At 42.7% G+C, this 21,990-nt stretch overlaps 2 protein-coding genes across 2 annotated transcripts; one reads left to right on the forward strand and one right to left on the reverse strand.

The window, feature by feature from the left end:
- Positions 1 to 1,258: 1,258 nt before the first annotated feature.
- Positions 1,259 to 21,897, reverse strand: tbcd (tubulin folding cofactor D). The gene is made up of 38 exons (XM_088317144.1): positions 21,372 to 21,897; positions 20,531 to 20,581; positions 20,355 to 20,452; positions 20,142 to 20,243; positions 19,925 to 20,071; positions 19,569 to 19,624; positions 19,295 to 19,427; positions 18,543 to 18,588; positions 17,613 to 17,745; positions 17,401 to 17,525; positions 16,889 to 16,949; positions 16,733 to 16,807; positions 16,560 to 16,651; positions 10,970 to 11,126; positions 9,759 to 9,816; positions 9,655 to 9,684; positions 9,310 to 9,395; positions 9,111 to 9,191; positions 8,911 to 8,984; positions 8,652 to 8,769; positions 8,023 to 8,083; positions 7,929 to 7,951; positions 7,821 to 7,852; positions 7,678 to 7,740; positions 7,528 to 7,604; positions 7,342 to 7,423; positions 6,770 to 6,888; positions 6,582 to 6,673; positions 5,491 to 5,631; positions 4,626 to 4,709; positions 4,323 to 4,481; positions 4,102 to 4,240; positions 2,782 to 2,906; positions 2,496 to 2,573; positions 2,305 to 2,391; positions 2,133 to 2,220; positions 1,713 to 1,822; positions 1,259 to 1,613 (listed from the first exon to the last, which is right to left on the reverse strand). The coding sequence occupies exons 1-38, from the start codon at positions 21,640 to 21,642 to the stop codon at positions 1,499 to 1,501; spliced, it is 3,669 nt and encodes a 1,222-aa protein (XP_088173270.1). The 5' UTR covers positions 21,643 to 21,897; the 3' UTR covers positions 1,259 to 1,498.
- znf750 (zinc finger protein 750) lies at positions 11,739 to 16,491 on the forward strand. The gene is made up of 3 exons (XM_088317143.1): positions 11,739 to 11,864; positions 13,943 to 15,127; positions 15,373 to 16,491. The coding sequence occupies exons 2-3, from the start codon at positions 13,965 to 13,967 to the stop codon at positions 15,812 to 15,814; spliced, it is 1,605 nt and encodes a 534-aa protein (XP_088173269.1). The 5' UTR covers positions 11,739 to 11,864; positions 13,943 to 13,964; the 3' UTR covers positions 15,815 to 16,491.
- Positions 21,898 to 21,990: the final 93 nt, after the last annotated feature.

Below are 21,990 nucleotides of genomic sequence, written 5' to 3' on the forward strand. Positions count from 1 at the left end.
GCTATGTGACACTTTCCACATTTCTGGCCCTTCAGCTGTTTTTCCTGAAAGTTGAAAAAGTAAAGGGAATTTATCCACTTTTTGAATTACATGATGAATTCTTGTAAACATTAAAATATTTTATTTATTCAAATATAGGTTAAATAAAAAAAAAACATGCATTCAACATTCTGTTTTAATGTACGTATTGTGATAAATGTGTGGCATTAATCATAACTTTTGCTATTAAAATATATTGGAAAAATATTTTTTTTTACAAATAATAATAATTATTATTATGTTTTATTATGGCTAAATGTATTTTATCAGCCCTCCCTCACTTAATTTAATCATTCATTGATTTTTTTTTTATTTTGTTGATATGCAAACTTGTCTTTTCTTAAAACTTCAAAATGTTAATCATATTCATAGTCTCATATTCTATATTTCAAAATTAATTTCACCTTTTTTTTAAGTTCAGCTTTTCAGCATTCGCACAGCATTTCTATACTATTTCTATATTAAATGACACTCCCTATTTACGATGACATCAATTTGATTACGTGATATTTTACTTCAACCATGACCTGGTTTAAAAATCCCAACAGAAAAGTCAAGCCCATTCCACCCTCTTCCAAAAGGGCTGAGCGCACATTTCTTCCGGGAAAAGAAAAAACCTTATTAAATGAATCCTATTAGAATCAGAATCAGAATCAGAAATCCCTTTATTGTCATTGTACTCAAGTGTGCAACGAGATTAGAGAGCTGCCCTCTCCAGTGCAATACAACAATAATAAAATATATAAATTAGATAAATAAGAGAATAGTTAGTGCAATTAGCACCAAGAATGCAACGCAATATGTCCACAAGGCTCTCAGCATTGTGTGATAAACAGTCCAAAAGCATGACGTAACAACTGCAGCTTTGTCAAGAGGCAGTCAAGGACAATGTGGCGACTGACTCTCAGCGAGGACAAATAGCAAAAGAAGGGCTTCTGTTACACAGGCGGGCAAACAGGAAGGAGGACACTCAACCGTTTTTTTTTGCCACCTGTACCACAAGCAGCAAATGAATGACATCGACGAGGAACAAGGACCTGAAATGCTTCGACCGTGAAGGGGGTTGCCTCCGATTTGAACAACAGGTAATGGAACCCCAAACGAGAATGAAATTCAAAAACCCAAATAGAAAGCGAAACTTTTTACCTAAATAAAATGTGTGCTGGCAATCGATTGTCGTGACATTCCTAACGCGACAAAAGAGGATCGACGCGATGGATGACTTGGCCTATTTATTGTCATGAATTGTCAAACTATTTCAAGTGAAACCATGCAGGATGGCATCCATTTTGTGACACTCTGGACACGTCGTTAGGAATGTTTGGTAGGTTTCTGCCACAAGGAGACACACACAGAAAAAGTGGTGCGGAATTTGCATGCACAATATCAAACAAAGTCCTGACTAAAAAAAAAACAAAAAAACATTAAGTGTACCTCCAAATGAGTCCAATTTTTGCTGTTATGTCTCAGTCTGTGGTGATGCTGTTACCGGAGCAACCGGTCGCTCACTGGGCACGCCCAGCAACTCACGCAGCTGATTTCTCGTGGGGTGGAGACTGGCAGGGTCGCTGTCCCTAGAAAAAACAAAAAAACAATAAGGTGGACATTGAATTTTTTCTGGCATACAAAGGTAACATTTCACAACAAAGCGGGGACAGAACGCGTCCTGTTACCAGTTGGTGTCGCTGAGCAGGTTCATGACTTGGTCTAAAACCTCAGGATCCACGACGTCGTCGTAAGTCAGCAGCATCTCGTACATCAAGCTGGCCGTTGTCTTTCGTACCTACAGAAACAAAGAGCATCGTTCACAGGAATCGAAGGAATCGAGGACTGGGTGAGAAGTATGACTTGGAAAAATATTTGAGTTGACTGCTGAGGACGATTTTTAGGTGTCTTTTTTTTTAATCCTTGCTGGCTGTCGTGGGAGAGGAGTTATAGCCTTGTTAGTGACTAGTTCTCAAAGATTTAATTTCTACTCAGAAAAAGAGGACATGAGACGAATCATTTTCTCATTTTGTTCTGTTTGACAAGAAGACCAAAAGGAAAAACAACGTGCATGGTATTTCTATAAATGAAGTGGAAATGCAACATACCGCAACGTAAGAGTGGCAGATCAGCATCAGCAGCTGGTAGAGGATCTCCTTCCGGACTTCTCCTGGGAACTGGATGAGGCCGCAGTATCTGGCGGAGATGACCGAGCAAAACGAGTCAGCACGGATGCCCTTTTTTAAAAAAAAATTTGTTATAATGCGACAGCACACTCACACGGCGACGCAGGCACACAGCTTGTACACATCCTTGGATTGCTTGACCACTCTGCAGAGCGACAGCAGGTCCACGCAGAACGGATGACTTGACGGCAACAAACGCAGAATACGAGGACATTAGAAGACGCTCCCACAATATGTGACATATGCACCCAAAAAAATTTTTTAAAAAGGCGCAGTGATACTCACTTTTCTTCTGAGGTGAAGATGTCAAAGAAGCCATTGGACAACAATTGGTTGAGCATCTTGAGGACAGGGAGGGCGATCCTGAAAAGTACATTTGATTGCAAAGTTGTCACTGTGGCCGTACATGCCATTGACGCTTTTTCTGGGAAACGATGCAGTTCGTCAATTATAAACAACACAGAACCACCGACTCCATGATTCGGAGATTGGGTCAGAACAATATTTTTATAAAAGACGTGGCTTTGCCCTGATCACAGAACGTTCACTCAATGTGAATAAACTGCTGTACCTCGTTTTGCGCAAATTGTCTCTTAAGATTTTAATCAACAAGTCCATGGCAAAGTGCTCCAGTGCGGCGTGGTCATGTTGGATCCCACGCATGTAGTCAAACAAAGATTGGGAAGAGGCTGCATTCTGGACACGGGTAGAAAAGCTCAACAGTTACTAGACACGCACACACACACACACACGTAAGCTCTCACTGTGTATGACAGACATTAAAAACTCATTGCCATGCATTCTGCTGAAGCTTTGAGTCGAGCCCTAAGGCGTAATGGTCCCCATCAACATTAAAAATAAACTGTGATCAAACGGTAACTTATGAGTTGTACTACCACAAATTGCTCGTACTAACAGTGTAACATTTGTTGATTAAAATAAATCCTCTTTATAGGTCCCTAAATAGATCCAATAGAAATAGATACTGGAAGGCGAGTTGATGCTTTGGCTCCTTGAGCATGCGTGTGTGTGTGCGCAAGTATGAGAGCACTGATGTTGGCCCGCATATAAATTGAGGCCTGTCTCAGACTATTGCGCGATCAGTGGAAAAAGACGAGCTGAGAGAGTGAAAACGAACTTCGACGACACACTCGACTTGAATTCATCTGAACTCATCAGTGAAGCATTTTTTTTTTGGCTTATTACCGTCCCAAGGCTAAAAGGGGGACAATGAGTGTCGTACAAGGGAGGAACTTGACTGACCCGAGTGTTGTTAAGATTCAACTGAACTTGAGTTGCTCTCATGGGAGGAAAAGCATATTATGATAATAGTGCAAAAAAGTTGGCAGACTTGGTGAGATGCATGGCTCCCTCTTTTGGACAGTTTCAGACTACCGTCACACTTGCACAGGTTTGTTTTTTGGCTTTTTTTTTTCTACAAGTATATCAGCATAGAGGAAGCAAATTTGAAATGAGACGAGGCAGTCATTAATTAAGTATTCAGATATATAATTTTTAGCAAATTGAAAACCTGAAGAGAGTTAGTAAAACTGTAAAGGAAAAAAATATATACATATAAAAATAATATATATATATATTTATTTATTTTTTTTTAACAAAAACACACTACCGTCTACTCACTAATATTGAAGATTTGTTTTGGACAAGTTTCACCCCAGCTGCACTTTTCCAGAAAGTACGGTTTCATCCACATAATTTGCGAGTGGACAAAAAGCTTTTAAAAATACCCGTGTGTCAACATGGCCACTGTGTTGCTTGGCAGACTGTCGACTGGGATGTAAAATGTTTCAATTTTCCCTCATGAGTCACACCCTTTTCCAAACACTTCAACGTAGCTGCGCTCCAGCGGATGAGTGTGCGATCCACTTACCGTGTATGGGGTCAACCCACCCACAGACACAGTGAGGCCCAGCAAGGTTTGGTACTGGTACTCGGGCAGGCCAAGGAGCTTTGCGATATACGGGAACGCTTGGGATGGAGATTTCCAGTTCAGGGTGGCTTTGACTTCCCTGAAAAATCAAACATTGACTGGTGAAGGTGACATGGCAAAGCAAAGCAGGTGATGGATGACCGATGATCGTGGGCGCTCACGGTGAAAAGATGCTCAGCAGCTCCTCTCTGTGGGGGATGTGTGGAACTGTCGGGTCGGAGTAGTGCAGGAGCTCGGTGAAGATGGTGCCGGCGTGTGCTCTGGAGTTCTCAATCTTCTCCGCTGACTGCTGTGCCAGCTTGCACATCATGCACTTTACTCTGCCAGATAAGAAACAGAACTTCAAGAGGGCGGAATGATTTTCAAAAACAATATATTTTTCCTCCCTCAGTATTGAAATAATTCATTATGCAATTATTTTCCCACAACTTTGTACAGTCAAAGCCATATGGACCACTACTCACTGGTCTGGGAGAAGGATCTCTGGGGCTGTGCTGGTCACCAGGATGGTCACATCCCTAAGACTCGTCATTGCCGCCATCCTCACCCTATTGGCAAAATCAAACGGAAAAATAAAATGAAATGAGTAGCTGCACTGTGAAAGCGGTGGTACTTGTCAACTCTCCATATTGAATGAAACAGTTCTGAAATTTGACTAAAATGGAATTTGATTTGATGGAGTGTGACGTTTTCATACATGGGTGCATCTCAATAAATTCAAATATCGTACAAACAGACCAGTGATTTGCATTTATTAATTAATTAAATAAATAAATTAAAAAAATTAAAAACACAACAACTTAAATATAAAAAACAAACAAAAAAATATTCTAAAACTAAAAAAAAAAAAAAAATCTTGTCTAAATTAAATCTACATAGTAAGCTTTCTGATAATGAACAAAACTGAATCGCAAATACAAAAGTAAAAAATAAATGAAAACTAATGAAAAATCCAAAAACATACCTATGGCGTTAAAATTAATCTATACAATATGAGTTTCACTTTTTGAAATTTCACTACTAAAATAAATTCAGTTTTTATGTTATTGGGAGTTTATTGAGATGCACCGGTGGTTCTTGTGTTTCTGAATAGAGGGAGAAAGAGTCCGCCCATCGGCGTAGTGAGAAAGGACAAACGACAAGCTCGGTGGCATTCCTGCTGAGGAAGTAAGCATCGCCTCAGGCTACTGCTAAGACAATCAAGCTCGTCGTGTCTTTTTATCCCAGGGTGGAACGAAAAAGTGAGATACAACAAAAGGCCCTGAGGGAGGGGAACATTCTCAATACCTGAGGCAAAAAAAAAAAACAAAAGCACCTAGTATGACTCACCAGGAACCCACGTCCCCTCTGCTGTCCGTGGAGTAGTCGTCCATGCTGTCCAGTAGAACACCATACACGTCGGCTATGTTCTCCGAGCACAGAAACGACGCCGAGGGCCCGACGGCGCAAACACCCGCCTTCATACATACTCTGATTAGAAAGAAAAATGAATATGGGCGCATCACGTTAAGTCAACAACGTTCAAACACTTCTGCGTGCTTCAACACCCTGCAGCTGCGCTAAACTACACATTAACATGAATAAATGAATAAACTGTTATTACAAAAAGGGGAATTTTTATTTGATGAATGGGTGTTTTCCAGATGAAAAAGAACAGATAACGAAAACGATGGCATGATATAGCTCTAGCATAAACAAGCTTTTGCATTTGATAGCGACCAAGCAAACTAGATTAGATTGAGAGATATTTAGATAGATAGAAAGAGACTCAAAATCAAACCAGGGTATAAATAATTTTGGGACTTAGATCTACATAGAGAAAATAATTCTAATAATACCTTTATTTAAAAAAACAAAAACAAAAAAAAACCAGGGTTCCTAACATCTTTAGGCAAGTCAAACGCAAGACTTTTTAATACTTTTTTTAAACTTCATTTGAAATTAAAGACCAATTTTACAACATGGTCTAAAGTTACTACAGTATATCAATGACAAAAGCCACATCTGAGTTTTGGTGGCTCCACAATTGTGATTGCGTGATGGTCCACATGAGTCATTTCGCAAATTAAAGAATGTTCATTTATTTTAAGATTTAAACACTTAGTTACAATTTAAAAAAAAATCCTACTTATGTGTTAAAATTTTTAGGACGTCGTGCGAGCTCTGTCAGGAAATGCGTTGATAAATTAAAATGAAGACCTACTGCATGTGTGGAAAAAAAAAAAAAGTAGGGTACAATTTGACTGACATGTCAGTCAGGTCCTGCAGGTAATGTCAGTCGGGTGTTTATTTTGCCCTCAGTGACGCTTGCGCACGGCCGAGCAAACAACCAAGACACAAAAGGCCTATTTCAAAACTGGCCCACGCCAAAAATAAATAAAAATCACAACCAAATAAGAGAAGAAAAAGGGAGCGCTCACTGAGCCAGTGCTCGGACAGCATCCCTCCTGGCCTCCGGGAAACGCCTCTCGCGCAGACAGGAGGCGTACATCTGGCTGAGGCTGTCGAGGATCTGCGGCCATAGAAACATAACATCACGCTGATGCTCAGACCGATGATGAAAACGTCACCATGTGCGTAATATAATGCGTGTTGACTTTGAGCACACCTGCTTCAGTTTGCCGTGGATCATAAAGCCCGGCAGACAGCCGAGGGCGAGGGCAGAGCCACAACGAGTGAGCATCTGAGGACTCTGCAGCTCGGCGATGTACTGAGATACGAGCACACCTGAACACACACGAGTTCGGATGGGAAATGATACAACTGGCGAGCGTTGCCTCGGGATTTTTCAAGTGTTCACTAGAAGCAGACTATCGGGAAAAGGGACCAAGGTTATTAGAGTTGGGGAATTTTAATTATAGTTGGTTTTACTTTCACTTTGAGTTTTTTTTATTTTTTTAATTTAGTTAGTTTTAATTCGTTTTTAGTGGCTTTGCTAGTTTTTATTACTTTTATCAAAAAGTGCAAGATTCAGATTAAGTACAACGCTCTAATTATTTGTATACTGTAAAGATTTTTTTCATAAAAGAAAAAAATAAAGCATTTTTTTTTTTATCTAGCATTGCTTTTCGGGCTGAGTTAAATATAAAATTAAACGACAACCTGTACCCTCAAACCAAGTCGCAGTCCTTTTTTTCCCCCCTCATCAAAAATGTAGCAAGTTGAGTGAAGAAAACTCACTCTGCTTCTCTGAGTCAGCCTGGTTGGGTTGGGCCTGGTAGTACTCCGCACACAAGGCAGACAAGGCACATAGTACAGCAGCCTGTAGGCACCCACACACAAAAAAAATACTCAAAGAGGACACGCTCACATCAAATGAATACAAGGATCATTATTGCTTATGCCACACACTCGCAAATCAATTACCATGATGCCATCCTTCACACGGTTGGAGACCAGATGAAGCGTCTTGATGGTGTCGTCAATAAGACCCTGCCAGCCAGCTGAAACAGAAAACAACAACACCATCACACAAGTGCTCCAATATTTCATGTGTCTTCAAACAAAGTGACTCACTGATGACTGGATCGTCCTTGAACGGCATTTTGGACAGGGAAAGCTTTTCAATAACTCGGCACACTGCAATAAAAACAGGCACTTGTCATCTTGCAGCACTGATGATGTCACAATTTTATTTATTTTTTTGTACAGTGACTCACTGGCAGGCCTCATCAGCTCTCCTTCATAACCCCTTCGAAAAACAAAGCAAAGTTTTTTTCGAATGCTACTCATCAGAACGTTGACTTTTTTTTTTTCTATCAGCTTACCTGTACTGTTTCTTGCCTTGTAGCTGAAAGTTGGTCAACACATAAAAGTCAGCAAAAACTTTTTTTTTTTTTTTTGCAATGTGGATGCTCTTACCTTCTGATGCATGCCCTTCAAAGCCACCACACACTCTGAGGGAATGATGTCCACGACGGTCCTGTTTCAAAAAGCCAGTTATGGATTTAAGAATGAGATGAGACAAATTGCTGAAGTCGCCAACACAACAAATCTACAAGAAGCTTCTAAATCTTGTGCAACAGTGAGCCCTTAATGCATTCCAGTACCACGCGCAATATGTGAGCGATAATTAATAACTCAATCAATACCAGCCGGGTAAAAAAAATAAATAAATAATGGATCTTTGACGTCTTTAGCCGTCAATGGCAGTCAATGAGTTATAACGCATCAAAACACTTTTTTAACAGGTTATAAATTGAACACGCCAAACAAAATACAAGCATGGCGTGTATTAAAAAGCACCCTGTGCAATGTCGTGCCTATACGTATAAGTGCAGGTGCCTTTAAGAGGCGGGGCCTGTTGGGGTGACGTGGGACATTGTCTGAGCTGTGACCAACATCAGCTCCTACGCAAGGGGTAATTAATTAATGATTAATGTGGGGCTACCAGTATCAAACACACTTCGGAAATAACAAATGTGTTCAAATGAAAATGAACACTCGGTTATCTCCCCGCATGGTGTTCTTGTTGCGTTTGAAACACCTACCTGCCTGTGTTGAGGCCCAGTTTGTAGAGTGCGTATGTCACCTCCGCACACGCCAAGATTGCTCCGTGGCGACCTTGAATGTCCGAAGCAACGGCCATGTTCAACAACTGTGGCAGAGCTGCGGCAAACACACAAAGTATTTCTAACCATGACTAATAATTGTACAGTTTCAAAAGTCAAAAATGTGCATCTTGAACGATGGAGCTGCCCTTGAAGGCGCTACGTCATTAAAAGAAACACATTTGGTGACATAGTTTACCCGAAGTGGCCATGTAATCAGGTGCTTGAGGTGTCAGGTTGTGGAGCGCTTTGGAGGTGAGCTCTCGAATCTTACTGAAAAACACAATCATGAGGAGGAATCATGAAACGAGAATGATGTCATGAGTTGTTCTTGGAAGAAAAGAGAAGAAAAAAGTTGTAGTATGATGAGGAGGGGGAAAAAAAAAAAACATCACTCACCCATCCCAGTGGTTGACCTTCTTGACAACCAAGTGGTCAATCATGGCTTTAGTGTACTCGGGAAAACTAGCAATGTAAACACTGAGAAAAGAAGGACAAAAAAAATTGAAAAAAAAAAAGAAATGAGAGGCTTTGTGAACTTGATCATAGCAGCACACCAGCATATTTGAGCGCTCTGTCTTTTCTGGCAATTCCTCACCTGGTGCTCAGATAGCACTGGGTGCGAATCCCCGCAGCATGATAGTCGGCGGCGGTTGCAATGTCAATGCCATGAGGAAACGTCCCCTGTGAGACGAATGCAAAACACTTTTTTTTTTGGAACACTGTGGCGTGAGTCAAATGCTAAAACACTGGACTTAAGTGATTGCTAGCGTTGTGACTGTTGGGAAATGTGCTTAGTGTTAGCGGCAGCCCTGAAGCTTTCACTAGCACTGCAAGTTGGAGCATGAAGACTTGGTAGGATATTGTTTTTAGGAGGGAAAAAAAAATTAAAATCACAATTAAGCTACAATATTCAGTGGTAGTCAATAGTGTGATCACAGACCTGCCTGCCGACATTTTCCTGGAAAGCAGCCTGGGACAAGGCAAAAAATAAATCAGTCAACGAAATGATGCATGGAGTAATGCCAGACGTTAGGATCGACTTACTGAGGCGGCTCTTCGGCAGCTGACATCTCGATCAAAGACGGTTACCACCAGCAAAGCGCTGTAGAGACAAAATACATATAGTTTCAGAACTTCATCCGGTAACCACAATTAGAAAAAAACATTTCCAATACAAGAGTGGCATGAGAAAGTCTGATCTAGTTTTTTTTAATTTACATCGTTAGCTATTCGACCAAATATATTCATGCTTATGCTAAAGCTAGCGCATGACAAAGCTAATTAAAAGGGCGCTAGCAAAATGAAAAAAAAAAACATGCTAGCAAGGTAACTTAATATAATTTAGCTAAATACTGTTAGCTAGTTAGCTCACTAACCGATGCTAAAACTAATCAAATGAAATTAAAAAGAAAATCTAAATATATCTACTGTTTCTTTTTAGCTGATGTGATCAAACCGGCTACTGAGGCTAACTGATCCCAAGTCAGAGTTCCATGATGAGAATGGTTGTCATGATATCACACTTCTCAAGAAGAAAAAACAAATAATTAAAGTATTACTACAACTACAACGTGTGTCTTTTGGGGCAAGGGGGAAGAGGAAAAACTACAAAAGCTCTTGTTTTATTTTTGCAAACAGCAAACGTGTCTCAAGCTGGACAGTTTGGCCTTTTGCAACTGCCCTTGAGGGATGGAAAAAACAAAAAGAGTCCTGATTGCACTCCAGAAGTCATTGCGCATAAGCTAATATCCCTGAGTAACTGACAGGCCCTGTGAGACAACCGCTTTGCGTCGTTCCCACAAAATGTGCGTCAGTTTCCCTTTCCGTGTCATCGAATGGAGCAGGAACCAGCTTGTCAACGGGCCGCTGCCAAAACAGTGACCGAAACCCACAAGGAACAGGCGAAACCTGGCGATCCTGTAGACGAGGGTAAAGGGAGGGAATGGGTGTCGCAAACGCCGCCGCGCAGGGGATCAAACCGACAATGCGGAGTCACGGGCCGCAGGTTTCAACACGTCGAGTCGCTCCTGAGAAAGAGTCGACGGCGTGGCGTCACTGCGCATCTCAGCTTTGGGACAATTGAATCGAAAGGTTAGCGCGCTATGATAGCTCGCAGTGTGATGAATGTTCTACATCTGGATGTGCAATCATATAATTAATTAAATTGCATTAGGAAATTTTGCATCCATAATGACACCCATCTTCTTGAACCGGCTCCAATCTTTTCAGTTCGAGGCTCGATGGACGGATCTTACCCGGCGATTTGATTGACAAAAGGCTCGAGCTCTTTGGGATCGTACGCCCTGGCGAAGGACCAGCACACGTAGCAGGCCGCGTCGCGGACGTTTGAGCCGATGCTGCACGAGCCTCGCTTTTCATCGTAGGTCAGGGCCTGGATGATGAGCGGCACCACTGCGGAACACAAAACAGTTGGATGAAAAGTGCAACGATAAACATGTGATCCATTTTTATAGCAGTTGTGCGCATTACGGTAGATGGAGCTTCATCACCAACCATTTTTGAATGAAAACAATGAGTTCGCGGCCATGAATAGAAAACAACCAAATGAATAAAAATAATAATAATTCCCCCCCAAAAAAACTAATAAAAAATGAATAACGTTTTTGTGACAGGGACACACTTGCATGTCACAGAAAGCACATTGTAGGTTCCACCGCACTTACTTGCGTTGATTGCAAACTATGATCTTTATTCAACAATGCATCGCGATCATAACGATCGCAGGTGTAATTACATAATCCACACTTTTGTCTCCTCCTCCAGTCCTTGAAACCACATGACAATATGGTTACCGCCGACCTCTGTCGCGCTAAAAAAGACCCCCCCCCCCCAAAAAAAAAGGACCCGGGCTGACCAAAAGCGCATCATGCAAATCGTTGCTCGAGGCTCGACTAATATCAGGAACATTGATGTTGCCCTAGGGCGCTGCTGTTTGGACTGAGGCTCCGCCCACTGGAGAGAGACAACAGCTCACAAAGAGAAACTCACCACACGACTAATATGAATAGGTTTCACACATGCTGGATCACACACACACGTCTGCACACACTCAGTAAAGTCAAAGGAGCAGGAGGCATCCTGAAGCTACTGAGGAGCTGCTTGTCAGATACCGCGACAGCTCCAGAGCAGGTAAACATTAAACTAATCTTAACATCAGTCATTTGTGCATTACATGATGTGGTCCGACAGTAAGATGATGATGATTGAAAATGCGGATGATGGTGGTCACTGCAAGTTGTTATCCTGTTACCTCCCATTTTTACAGAATTTAGAATGAAAATGGCAAAAGAAGAGTACAACTTTAGCTTTGGGGAGGTGTTTAAGTGACAGGCAGCAGAAGAGATAAAATAAAAATGCTAAATTAAAAAAAAAAAAAAAAAGATTTTAAAGAGCTAATTGGCGTTCTTAGGAAGGGAGTGGCAAAACTTGAGCGACAACTTCTTGCAACAGCGCATGACAAGCAGGTTCCTCCACAGTTTGAGGGACACCTACCCGAAAAAATAAAAAATCCCCCAAAAAACCCTCTAATCTGAAATCCTAGTGTACAAACGGTTACAATCAAATAACAGTAAGCGCAATGAAGTGTTTTCCTGGAAGGCAATGACGACTCGTGAGCTCATTGGAGGATGTCAGTCGTGTGCATCCTGCAGGTGTAAGTAGTCATGGGAAGCAGGTGTTCGTCAGTTCCCACACAGGCAGCAGTGAGTCGAAGCAAGAAGCAAGTTTCAGCATGTCCAAGTTCGACGGGCACCTGCTGCCGCGGCGAGGCGGCGTGAAGACGAGCGGCATCAGAAAACGGGCGTCAAGATGAACGCCGAGCACAGGCGCCAATTAAGCAAGAAAAACAGAGTGAGGCACCTATGCAAATTCACGGCATGCATACGTGTTTGTATATGCAACCGTGTGTCTGTCTGGTATCCAACCTGTTTGCGGGAACAGTTGTCGAAAATACATTAGCCTCGGGGTGCGAGGTTTTGAGCCACTAGAGATTTTGGAGTGACTACTCAAACACTTGCATATGTAAAACAAATGTTTCCCAATTTTTCTTGGCCAAGGTGACACTTATAAGCAAATTGAAAAAACATTATTTCTTGGCTTTTGCCCTCACAAACTGTTTCAGTGTGTCACGTATGATCCTAAATCTCCTTCATTTGTCACTGTCTAGGAGGGCTAGCACCAGATGTTGAACTTTTTCACTCCCATGGACGTATAAATCCGTCAATTGGAATCCAACTGTTTACTGCAAATGACAAATACCTTTGTCAAGTACGTTTTTCAACGGGTAGGCGTTGAACAGAGTCCCATGAAAACAAAAAAATAAAACAGGAATTCACTTTCCACTTGTCGTGAATAAAAAGTGGAAAACCGATGTAGGTTTCTACTGTTTTTCTCAAAAATCTAACTGTATAAATAAATTATATTTGTTATCTTATCACATTTCACTTATGTATAAGTAGCGGTGGGCGATGAGACGATATTAGACGATCTCATAAAGCCGAAAGATTGCTAGATCGTCTCTAGTGCACGTTACATATACAATTTAGCTCTTTGGCAGCTCAGACACGTACCAGACCAACCAATCACAGAACGCACAGTGCGCCGTACGTGATATTCCCTCCTCCCTGTTAGTTTGTGTAGCGGGAAGCAACGGCGGAAAGTCATCACGAAACATATCTGGTCCCGAAAAGAAACTCCACATCCATATTGTGGATTTGGTTTGGCTTTTTCCCCGGAGGACAAGGCGTAAACCAAAGTTATTTGCAGAGACTCCGTTTGGACGTCGGATGGCAACACGACAAACCTGTTTACGTAATCACTTGCGGAGACGGCACCTAAAACACGACGGCGACAGTCAAACCAAACGGAGATCAGACACACGGCAGCCAGAGGCAGTCATCAGGGCCATGTGAACACAACTCACAGTATCTCATTTTACAAGGGCACGCCACATATAAAAAACAAAAAAAACAGCTTTTATATTTAGCTTCATTCGATTTAAAATAAACCAGTTCAGAAAGCTTTGTTGTCTTAAAAAATATATATTTTAACCATAAAATCTTTCCATATCACTCACCACTAATAAGCAACGTTGAATTAATTTTTTTTTTTTTTTTTTTTTTTTTTAGAAGCCAGTGTTGCATTGTTTTGGATTTGAGATATTCTCAAGCTTGATATTGGGTTTCACGTTTCCTTTTTTTTCCCCAAAGGAAATTAAGGGATTGGATCGCAATGGCCACTGCTCCACAGCGGAAGCCCAAAAGGCCTCACTACATCCCCCGCCCGCCAGGGAAACCGTTCAAGTACCAGTGTTTCCAGTGTCCTTTCACCTGCAATGAGAAGTCCCACCTCTTTAACCACATGAAATACAACCTGTGCAAAAACTCCATCTCCCTGATGTCGCAGAAAAACTGCCAGACAGCTCGCCAGCTCAAGGCTGTAACCAAGGCCGCCGTGCCTGTGAAATGTAAGGATGGTGCAACTTCGCCGGAAACTCAAGTGGAGCAGGAAGCGACGGAGCAGAACACAGCGGAGAGGAACGACGCGTCGGAAGAGGTTGACGCTGAGCGCGACGCTCCGGCGGAGAAGGAAAGCCGGAGTTTGACAAAGGCAAGTGACGTTGGAGCGAAGGAGGTCAAGTCGCTGCCTCGCCGATCTGCCTTCTCCCTGGTGGCGCCCAACCGCGATGGAGCTGAAGCATTCAAGTCATCTGCACAGATGTCGTCCGACAGTTCACAAAGTCCTGTTCCGTCGTTGGAGCGCCCGACATTCCCTTGGGCTCTAAAGCCATTCCCCACTCCCACGGGTCCAGAATGCACGACTTACCTCAGGCCTTTCTATTCTTCATACTACCCACCTGCAAGCCATAATGCAAACGAGACCCATTCTTCTTCTCTGCGCCTTGACTTTCCGGATCCTCAGAGGCCAGTGGTACCACAGGCCATTGCCCCGCCTCCAACGTCACTCTTCGCCCCATACCCGTCCCGATACTGTCACCCAATCAACGCAGGACAGCCATTTCATTACACCTTGTACAGGCCCGTCGAGCTCTCAAGATATCTTCCTTTGGACTGGTACGGGCAAACCCTCGCAACTAAAGATTACAACTTATACGTGCGATCCAGCCACAATCACTTCGCCGAACGAGAGCAGCTCAGGCAAAGCGGCGACAAGGACACCAGGCTGAGTCCAAAAGAGGGCTGTTCTGCTCTGGGCTCCCCCGACAGACCGAGCCATGCGCAAGTCACCCAGAGGGATGGCCAGCAGGCACCGCCAGACACCATTCCGGATGACTGGCAACCGTCCGAAGAGGAGAAAAGCGTGCAGAGTGATGCCAGACGCAAGGACACTGCTGAAAGCTTGCTGCAGCTGGGAACTTTGCTTGTGGATGCAGGGTAAGGCTCGCTTACATCCATTCATCAGCAAGCATTCCACTCAAATTCACATCAACCCGTAGAGAGTTTCCTCTCCAGACTTCGCGTGTGGATTTTGCATGTGATCCCCATGTTTGCGTGACTTTTCCAAATGCTGAATGCTCATTACAGAAACTAAACTGGTGTGAATGTGAGTCTGAACAGTTATTCGTCTATGTGTGCCGTGTGATTGTCGGGTGTAATTGTATTCATATCTCCAACAACAGATCAGCTGAGAACATCAGACATAATGGAGACTCCGAATTGAGTCCAGAAGCTACTTCCGAACAGGAAGAGGACAACAAAGGCACTCAGGCACCACTAAATCTCTCGACAAGGAACCCGGACAGCTCGGTGCCGCTGAACCTCAGCCTCCGCTCTCCTCACGCCAGCACTTTGGAAGACGGCGCTCACACGGATGAAGACGGGTGTGACCAGAGGCAGACGGCGGCGCTGGCGCTCTGTCAGCTTGCCATCACCACGTCGGCCGCCTCGTTGCGTCGACCGTTGGAAGATTCCGCGGACGACGCGGAAAAGACTCAACACAAGAGCGCTGCTAACACGACGGCCACCAAACGACTTAACTGCACCCACACTAAAAAATACAACAACACGCACAAACCAAAGAAGAGAAAAATGTCAGTGAGGAGGAGGCCTCATCGCTATTAACCAACCATGGCTGACCAATGAAAAAGCATGTATCACCAAGATATGTTTTTTAATTGGCTAGCCAAGAATATATACTGAAGCCCCGCGTCGTTCATTGTTTTTGTGCTCAGGCCAAAATACAGCAATATTCCAAGTTCTTGTGGTAAAAAATTGGAGTGAGATGAAGACTTTCATTCGGACAAATGTAGTCCTTTGCCGCCACTCTGAGTTCTCAATTGCTCACATTTTTTTTCCACTATTGGAAAGGATGGAGGCAGGCCTTGCTGCGAACAGCAGCGCTTCGTGAATGCATTTTTTTTTTCATTGAGAATAGAAAAGCTGTGTTCGTTGCTGAAAGATGAGATCAGCCTGTTGAACCTCCACATAACTGAAGCACTGAAAGACTGTAAATACATAAGTGGGGAGAAAAAAAGTCTTGTGTACAGCATGTAAAATAGTTTTTGACATTGATAATAGTCAAGACGTTGTTGTGATGCAGCTCTTCTATTTCCATATGGAGGTGTACCGAATACATTGCCGTTAACTCATTCACTACCAAGTAAAAAAATAAATAAAAATGGATCTTTGACGTCTTTAGCCGTCAATGGCAGTGAATGAGTGAAGTACTTGAGCATGACTTGGCTGCAAATGGAAACAGAGAATGTTTATAAGACGTGCTTTTTTTTTTTTTTTAATGACAAACCGGTTACTTTTTGAAGAAGGTAAATAAAAACATCAATGAAGAAATATTCAAGTGACAACTTACCATCTGTTAGTCTGGAGGGTAACAGGAGGCCTTTTCTACCAAGTTCGGCAAGGGCCAGACAGCCTCCGTGCCAGGTATCCGTCTCCTCAAATCTTCGGGAGGAACGCACGCACACACAAAAAGGGTTCAACAAGCTGAAACATGAAAATCTGTTCGCATATTCAATAACCTACCTGAAGCAGTCCAGCACGGAGGCCACCACCTCGTCTGCCAGCTCCTTCGGAAGCCTCTCGGTCACTCTCCCAACACTGAAAGGGTTCAAACATACTGTTCAGCTCAATTTAAACGTGAAAGCAGGAAGAACACTTGGCTATAAAAAAACGTGTTACCCCTTTGCTGCAGACCACCTCACGATTGTTTGCTGATCATTAAGTCCCACCAGTAGATGCTCTGAGGACAAATAGGTCACCCGAAAATTGTTTTATTTGCTAAACAGGCAGTGAAATAAGATTTTTTTTTAATTTTATAAAGATTTTATACAGTACCATGTATTAGGCTGATAATATTTCCACTGTAGGTCCAAGTACGTCATTCCGATTAAAATCAAGATAACCTCCGCATTATTCTAATGGCCACTGTCTGCAATTATTATTTTTTTTATTTAGTGATGGTCAGCGTGTTAATGTAGCCTATTGTCATCCTATTTATTGATCATTGTTTTTGCAGTTTACAACTCCAGTGGGTGTAAAATCCCCAATCAAAAGTATTTCAATTAGGTCAAGCTGGCGTATTTCCAAACTGCGTTTTTGCATTGACGCATACGCTATTTGATAAGTATCGGCTTTGCATACAATCGAATTGTGCCACTTGAAAGCAAAAAAAAATCTGAAAATGAGCTCACCAATTATAGTCTCCAACTCTTCTGAAATATCGTAAGACTCCTCCCCTTGCGACGTCTCTTTGAGGGTATGAGCATCTTGGGTGGTCAAAAGCGTCAAAGCGATGGACCTGCTTCCTCTCTGGTACCTGGGATATGTTCATATAATCCGTTATGAATTTGGATCGGAAGCAAAGTTACCCCCCCTCCCCCCAAATATCGGGTTGACGTCGCACCTCCAAGGAGCCAAGCGAGGCTTCAGGTAGGTGAGGCCGAGTCGCTGGATGAGTTTGATGTTGAGCTTCCTCAGCAAGGACTGGCTGCTCTCCCACAGACGCTTTTCTTCCAGACACCGCAAAATTCGAGAAGCTAGGAGGGAGAAAGGCGACAAAATCAAAATCCATCCATATATTTTCTATAGCAGGGCACATATCCATAAATGCCCACTGACACTCACATGTAAGGACAAATTTGAGTTTGACGTTAACTCATTCACTACCAGCCGAGTAAAAAAAAAAAAAAAAAAAAAAAAAAAAAAAAAAAAAAAAAAAAAAAAAATCAATCTTTGACGTCTTTAGCCGTCAATGATAGTCAATGAGTTAATCTCCATCTTTGTAACGAGAGCGGAGGAGGCAGAACCTGGAGAAAACCCGAGCGGGGTCTGAGCTGAGATTTCAACTCAGCACCTCTTGACTGTGCGAACCACTAGTTCGCCGTACTAATGCTCATAATGTCATTTCTTTGTCGCATATTTTTTCTTTGGCTTACCATAGCCCTAGGGGGCCTTTATAAAAAACAGGAAAAAGCTTCCCCACACCTGATTTTAGAGACACCGAACCTGTCTGCATGCAAATATCTCCTCTCGACTAAACTATTCGCATTCACAAATCTTTGTTACCGCAGGCAATGGCAACTGAACGGAACAAAGCTAATTGCATGCAAAAGAGAACGCCACTCGTGGAGCGCGAACATCCGCTGAGGAAGAACAAACAACTTATGTTAACAAAAGTGGGGGGGGGGGGGACATTAACACATCAAAATGTCATTTGCCCTCTAAACAGTCTCAGAACAGTGACATTGATGCTAATAATTGTTTTCGGTTTTGTGACAAGATGTCGTAAAGCCCGGACACTGTCCGAATACTTTTGCACCAAAACTAAACCTACCGTGCTGTAGGAGATCCTCCCGCTTGCCGTGCTGGAAAAGCATCGCCTGTTGGAACACAAATAAGAAACCGATGAGGAATATATACACATCTTTCAAAACGACAATTTAAGATGACATGTGAATCTTCATCTTTTGCACCAGTTCAACCTCAACGTTCACTGTAGAAAACTAAAAACCAATGCATAGAATAATTACTCCAATGCCTTAAGCGCAGCTTGCCAACGCGACTAGACATTAAAGGAACACGTTATTCGGGTTAATCGTATATCCCCGCGCCATAAAATGCATTGACTTGCTTGGAGCGGGACGAACATCGCAATGGCAGTTGAGAACGGCATCATTCAAAAACATGCATGCCCGATTTTATTAAAGGCACGCTGCTGTGTCACATGGCTTAAGGGGGAACAATTATTGGAAAACCTGCTTTGAATTGGTTCTATACAAACAATTGCTTAGCTGCAGTGCGTCCACACCCAAAAAGTAAAAAACTGAACAACCATGTAAATTCTGTATTTGCTTTTTGTGATAACGTGCCTGTGAGCGAGCCATTTTGCCCCGCACTGTTGCATAACAGTCGGGCTAATTGGCATCAATTGGGGATTTGTGGCGGGATGTGACGCTCATAGTATTTTGACAAAAACATTTCCACCATAGTCGTTCTTAAACAACCAATGGCAGAAACCAGACACGATGCACACACGAGTGCATGTTTGTGAGCGTGTGTGTGCATGTTGATCGTATGTGTGTTTACCAGAGACTGAAGCACGCCTCCCAGCACCCTAATGGAGTGAAGGTACTGGTCATTATTTTGGGCTATAGAGGCAAGACTCCAGTCCAGGAAGTCTCCAAGACACTTGTTGAGCACGTCAGGCCGTGCCATGAACCTGTAACGACCATTGAAACAAAAACAGAGCTTTGACATAACAAACGTGGATTAATACATTTTACGAGTAGTACAACACTGCTCTCTAGCGGCCGCATGCACACATTGCAGTTGAAAGGCAAGCAAGAGTGAAAGGACTTACTTCGACACTAATACGGATGCAGCAAGCCTGCAGACATCGCCAGCGCCAAGATATGACTGGAAAGAGAAAAGGACATTGTTACATATATCACATAAATGTGGACCACTTTCTTCCTTTGTACGAATATGATGGTTGCTGTTAAATATGTGGGCGCGCAAATTGACTTGACTTTTGATGGAAAACTGTCAGACAACTTTTATAAAGACCTTGGAACTGTTTTCAATTATGGAGATTTTTTTTTTTTTAATTGTAATTGTCTTGTGTTTTGTCTTTTCAAGTTTGCATTGCACTATATTGCTGGAGCATCTCAGCAGTAGCATACAGTCCAGTGATGCATGCAAATCGTTTGAATTTGCCTTCGTAATCGCGAGGATGCGGTCCATGATGGGCTCTCTGGCTTTGCCTTCTTCAGTCTGCAGATTGCCATCGAAGCGGGAAAGGTCAAAGGGCGTGAGGCAAGTCATGGACAGCCACAGCAGCAGAATGTAGCGTGTCGACCATGTCTGGAAGACGGAGAAAATGATCACAAACAATGTTTTCTGAGAAAGAAGGATGATTGTTTGCTGATGGAACCTCTGTGTCTGTCGGGTCCTGCTTGGAGAGCAAATTCAGAACCGGCTCGACGTCAGCGACCTCGTGAGGCAAATGCCGTATGAAGATTTTGTAGGCTCGCACCTGGGCAGAGATAAATAGTTAATGTACGCAAAGTACACCGTAGACAGGAAAGGTATTCCCTTTTTCTTAGTGTGTATTTCTGAGACCCAATCAGATGCACACGAGGCTGACCTTACAGATGATGTAGAGAAACTTGAAGCCCAAATGAAAGAGGGAAGAAGGGCAGTCCTCACATCTCACCAACTTTAGTAACATATTCACCATCCACTCTAAAACATGAGAAATGCATTTAAATGGGATTGCAAGGTTGCTTCTTGGACTTTTTTCTTTTGTTTTCTCCAACCTACCCAAGTGTGGGTCGAGCAGATGAGGCTGACCTCGATATTGGTCGAGTGTCACTGTTGAGTGTACATGGGCAAAATTACTCATTGAGCAGATAGTGACAGAAAAGTACAGTGGCGGAAATCATTACAGTATTAGATTTTGTTTGCTCATTTACAAAGACATTAACAGTCTCAAACCTTATGGTTTATTGAGTACAGTTATATCAGCTAAATATATCATTTGAAATATAATAATATAATAACAATAATACATTCTATTTTGAAGCACCTTTTAAGACCCTCAAGGGTCAAATTTGAGCAGGATCCCTTTTTTCTAAGCTAAGTTACTAGGGCTAAGCAACCCGGAAGTGGAATCTCTCGTTCCATCACAAATAATTTGCGTTATTTTGCAATTAAAAAAAAAAACAAATCATTGCTATATAACGCAATGCTATTGCGTTATATTGTAATAGTATTGCGTTAAAACGCAATTAGTATTGCAATATAACACAATAGTATTGCGGGTTTTTTTTTTTGCATTAACTATTGCAATATATTGCAAAGTATTACATTATAACGCAATCTTAAATATTTCCCCAATGTCCCCTGGGGGGCTGTGTAGATTTCCAAACATTGTGCTGTGGGAAGACATCCAGTTTTACACCCTCGCTCCAAGAACTTTAGTTATTACAAATTTTGTATCTTTGTTCATCCATCATGAGCTCCAGCACGCCAGAAAACCTTGTGAGGGGAAGTAAATGAAAGGATGGAAGGATGGACCACTCACAATGAGTCGATACGTTAGTGACGTACTTTGGTTTGGTGCAGACGTGACAACAGGAGTCATGAATAAGTGCTGCCTCACCATTGAACTTCTCCGTGACGGTCTCCCGACTCTTCAGCTCCCCGTGGACGTCCGGCAGACTGGCGATGAGAGCCTCGACCAGGTCCCGCTCACCGAAGCCCTCCAACACACACGTTTTCAGCTCTCCTCCGTCCCCAGAGCAGCCCATTTCCATCTCTGTTAAGTCGCCCTGACCCGCGTCGTCGCCCCCACATCCGATCTCCATCTCCGATAATACCATTTCGCCTCCCTCATCTCCCGAACACGCAACTTGTAGCCTCAATGAAGCCATGTTGTGGAACTTTGACAGGCGAGGAGACGTGTGACGTACAAGCTAGCTTGTAATTGTTAGCATTAGCGGCTAGCAAACGTAACTTGGCGAAGTTCAGGTAACTATGTAGTGATAAACGTCTTAGAATATATGTGAAAGTGTAGGTTTAGCAAAAAATTTAAATCAGTGCTGCAATTAATCTTACACAATATCTAAAACTGAGTAGACAATCACCAGCAACTGCCCTGGCCCGGTACGGCAACCCTTAAGGCTCAATTTGTGCAACGTAACCGCGCATGCGCAGATCGAAGAACTATTTTCTTCTAAATGCTCACCTTTTTCGTGCTCATGACTTTTCCACGGGTGCTC

This window comes from Idiotropiscis lumnitzeri, chromosome 15, assembly GCF_059441095.1.
Source record: "Idiotropiscis lumnitzeri isolate Australia: NSW breed Sydney's pygmy pipehorse chromosome 15, RoL_Ilum_1.0, whole genome shotgun sequence".
Taxonomy (NCBI): Eukaryota; Metazoa; Chordata; class Actinopteri; order Syngnathiformes; family Syngnathidae; genus Idiotropiscis; species Idiotropiscis lumnitzeri.

Excerpts from the sequence above, each read along its gene's own strand:
- znf750 (XM_088317143.1), top strand. The coding sequence starts at position 13,965 with ATGGCCACTGCTCCACAGCGGAAGCCCAAAAGGCCTCACTACATCCCC. Across the intron at positions 15,128-15,372 it reads ACTTTGCTTGTGGATGCAGG|ATCAGCTGAGAACATCAGAC; the intron begins GTAAGGCTCGCT and ends CTCCAACAACAG.
- tbcd (XM_088317144.1), bottom strand. The coding sequence starts at position 21,642 with ATGGCTTCATTGAGGCTACAAGTTGCGTGTTCGGGAGATGAGGGAGGC. Across the intron at positions 9,685-9,758 it reads GCTGCCGAAGAGCCGCCTCA|GCTGCTTTCCAGGAAAATGT; the intron begins GTAAGTCGATCC and ends GCCTTGTCCCAG. Across the intron at positions 7,853-7,928 it reads CAAGGCAAGAAACAGTACAG|GGGTTATGAAGGAGAGCTGA; the intron begins GTAAGCTGATAG and ends TGTTTTTCGAAG.